General features: G+C 40.8%; 1 protein-coding gene across 1 annotated transcript; it reads right to left on the reverse strand.

Moving 5' to 3' along the window:
- Positions 1–645: 645 nt before the first annotated feature.
- LOC137946961 (ribonuclease 1-like) lies at positions 646–1,610 on the reverse strand. Its single transcript, XM_068793249.1, has 4 exons — positions 1,509–1,610; positions 1,241–1,396; positions 961–1,159; positions 646–869 (listed from the first exon to the last, which is right to left on the reverse strand). Exons 1-4 carry the CDS (start codon positions 1,608–1,610, stop codon positions 646–648), a joined length of 681 nt encoding a protein of 226 aa, XP_068649350.1.
- Positions 1,611–2,161: the final 551 nt, after the last annotated feature.

Here is a 2,161-nt window from a genome sequence, read left to right on the forward strand (position 1 = left end):
AGTCTATTTGGTACTTGTATTTCGATCATTATCCTTATCTGTATCACCTCTACTCAGCTTATCATGTGCTTCTAACTTAAAAAATTTAGGGCAACCTGGTCAAGGGTGTTGTGTGCCCTCAAAAACGACAATGTGCTCTTTCAAAATCGATTTTTTCTGTCTCATGATGCTGAGATTTTTTGTAACTATTGCAATGATTCTCTCTTATTTTCCCTTCACAATGAGCAACTGAGGGTTGATTCCCTCCAATCATGCTGAAGGTATTAAGGCATAGAAGAATCCACACTAGGTTTAAAAGGATTCACATTAGTAGCTTGGATGTTACTCAAAGGACGCATATTCGTTCAACATAGGAGAATGAACCCTTTATCAAGAAGGTTCCAACAAATACAGAATTATTGTCAATGAAACTCTTTGGTTGATCTGAAGCTTTCAATAATGAGAACGGTTGACTGTTCATTTGTTTGGTTCATGAAACAGAGCTTAGTTCATCTGCTGATTTACATCATTGAGAAACAAACAATACCAAAGCTTCAAATGACATTGAGATTTCTTTTTTTTTTAAACAAAAAGAAAATACTTTCACTTTCTTGGTTTTCTAATGATTCTACTGAATCTGATTCATATGTAACCTCTTTCATTTCTTCAGAAGGAGGGGAACTTGATCTGGGAGGAACACTTCCCTTTCGGAAGCGTGGGGCACTGGATGATGTTCGATCCTGAACTGCTCACGCAAAGATAAATCTGGTACAATTGACTGTTACCCGATTCATCACGGTTGCACTCAATTCCCTGTTCATACCCTGTTGCTCCTCTAATGGCGTCTCTGATACTGTTTATGCTGTAAAAACTTCCGTCTGGATGAATCCCTGTATGCAGTTGGATCAATTAGAGTCATTCCTCGTTGAAAAATAATTAGCATTTACAAAAAAAGTTGCGCCTGGTGCTCTTCTGATTTACCTTCGTCTGTAAGAACTTGGAGGAGATTTACTTTCTTTTTCAATTTGAGAGCTGCCTCAAAATACCCATGTTGTTCGAAAACAGACTCCGAGCATGTTCCATGCTTGTCCCATTCATGTGACCAGAAACCACTACCGTTGCTGCTTGGACAAGACAACGAAGGCCATTCCATTTGCATCTCTGTGGTTAAATCCGCCACCTTAAAGCACGGCCAAAGATACTGTTAACTTCCAAATTTCAGACATTCAAGCGTGCTACTACTGGAGAAGAAAAGCATCACCTGCGAGGGATCAAACTGGTTGCCAGGATCACAGTTCGATGGATAAGACCCATCATTGTAATTCGGCCACAGTCCATGAATCCCAAAGTCTTGATCGGGCTTCCCTGTCTTCGGGTAGCAGCAGCCATTCTGGGTATCACAGTAAGATCCTGGCCACTAAATCACCAAAATCGAAACAAAAAGAGTAAGAACAGGTAAACAGCTGACAGTACCAATCAACCCTGAACGGGAAGAGTACAAAAACAGAAATTGCTGATGAGACTCACACCTGCTGTACGAAGTAAAAGAAGTCGAAGTCCTGTGCAAAGGATAGAGGACTAAAGGCGAGTATCAGAAGAAAGTAAGCCAGATGGAGAAGCATGGATCTCATGGTAGAAAGGCCTCGGGATGCTTATTGGTGTATCGGTTTTTGATTTCGTTCTCGTGTGGCGACATTTTATTGGCGAGAGTACAAGCTCGTAGTGTGAACAGCCGACCATACACTAGGAATTTCCGTCTGTTTGTCTGGCATCTCCATTTATTTTAGCAAATGAAAACGAAACAAAGGTCAAGCCGGGAGCAACAGTATCCACACGGGAAGTTTTTTAACCATTCCTATGATCTTGGATGGGTGAAGAACAGCGGGAGGACTACGTTCAGAATTCCCAATTCAATTCGAACGGGTTCCCTGCATGAATTGACAGGTTTCATTTGAACAATGAACGCGTGGTAGTAAACTGAGAATACCAACTTCTTTCCGTGGGAACAAGAAGCAAAGTCGGCCTCACGTACCTTGGCATTTATGGCTGTGCATGAATTGAAACGAGTTTTCATTTCCCACTGAGAAAAAAAGATAGTCTTCTTCTATATTAATCTGATGCCGACACCTATATCAATGAATTCCATTTTTTTTCTTCAATTACTTCCTATTTCTTGCAAATG

This window comes from Aristolochia californica, unplaced genomic scaffold (assembly GCF_029961685.1).
Source record: "Aristolochia californica isolate CCGP_79_NKW_82.1479 unplaced genomic scaffold, dmAriCali1.0.hap1 SCAF_12, whole genome shotgun sequence".
Lineage (NCBI taxonomy): Eukaryota > Viridiplantae > Streptophyta > Magnoliopsida > Piperales > Aristolochiaceae > Aristolochia > Aristolochia californica.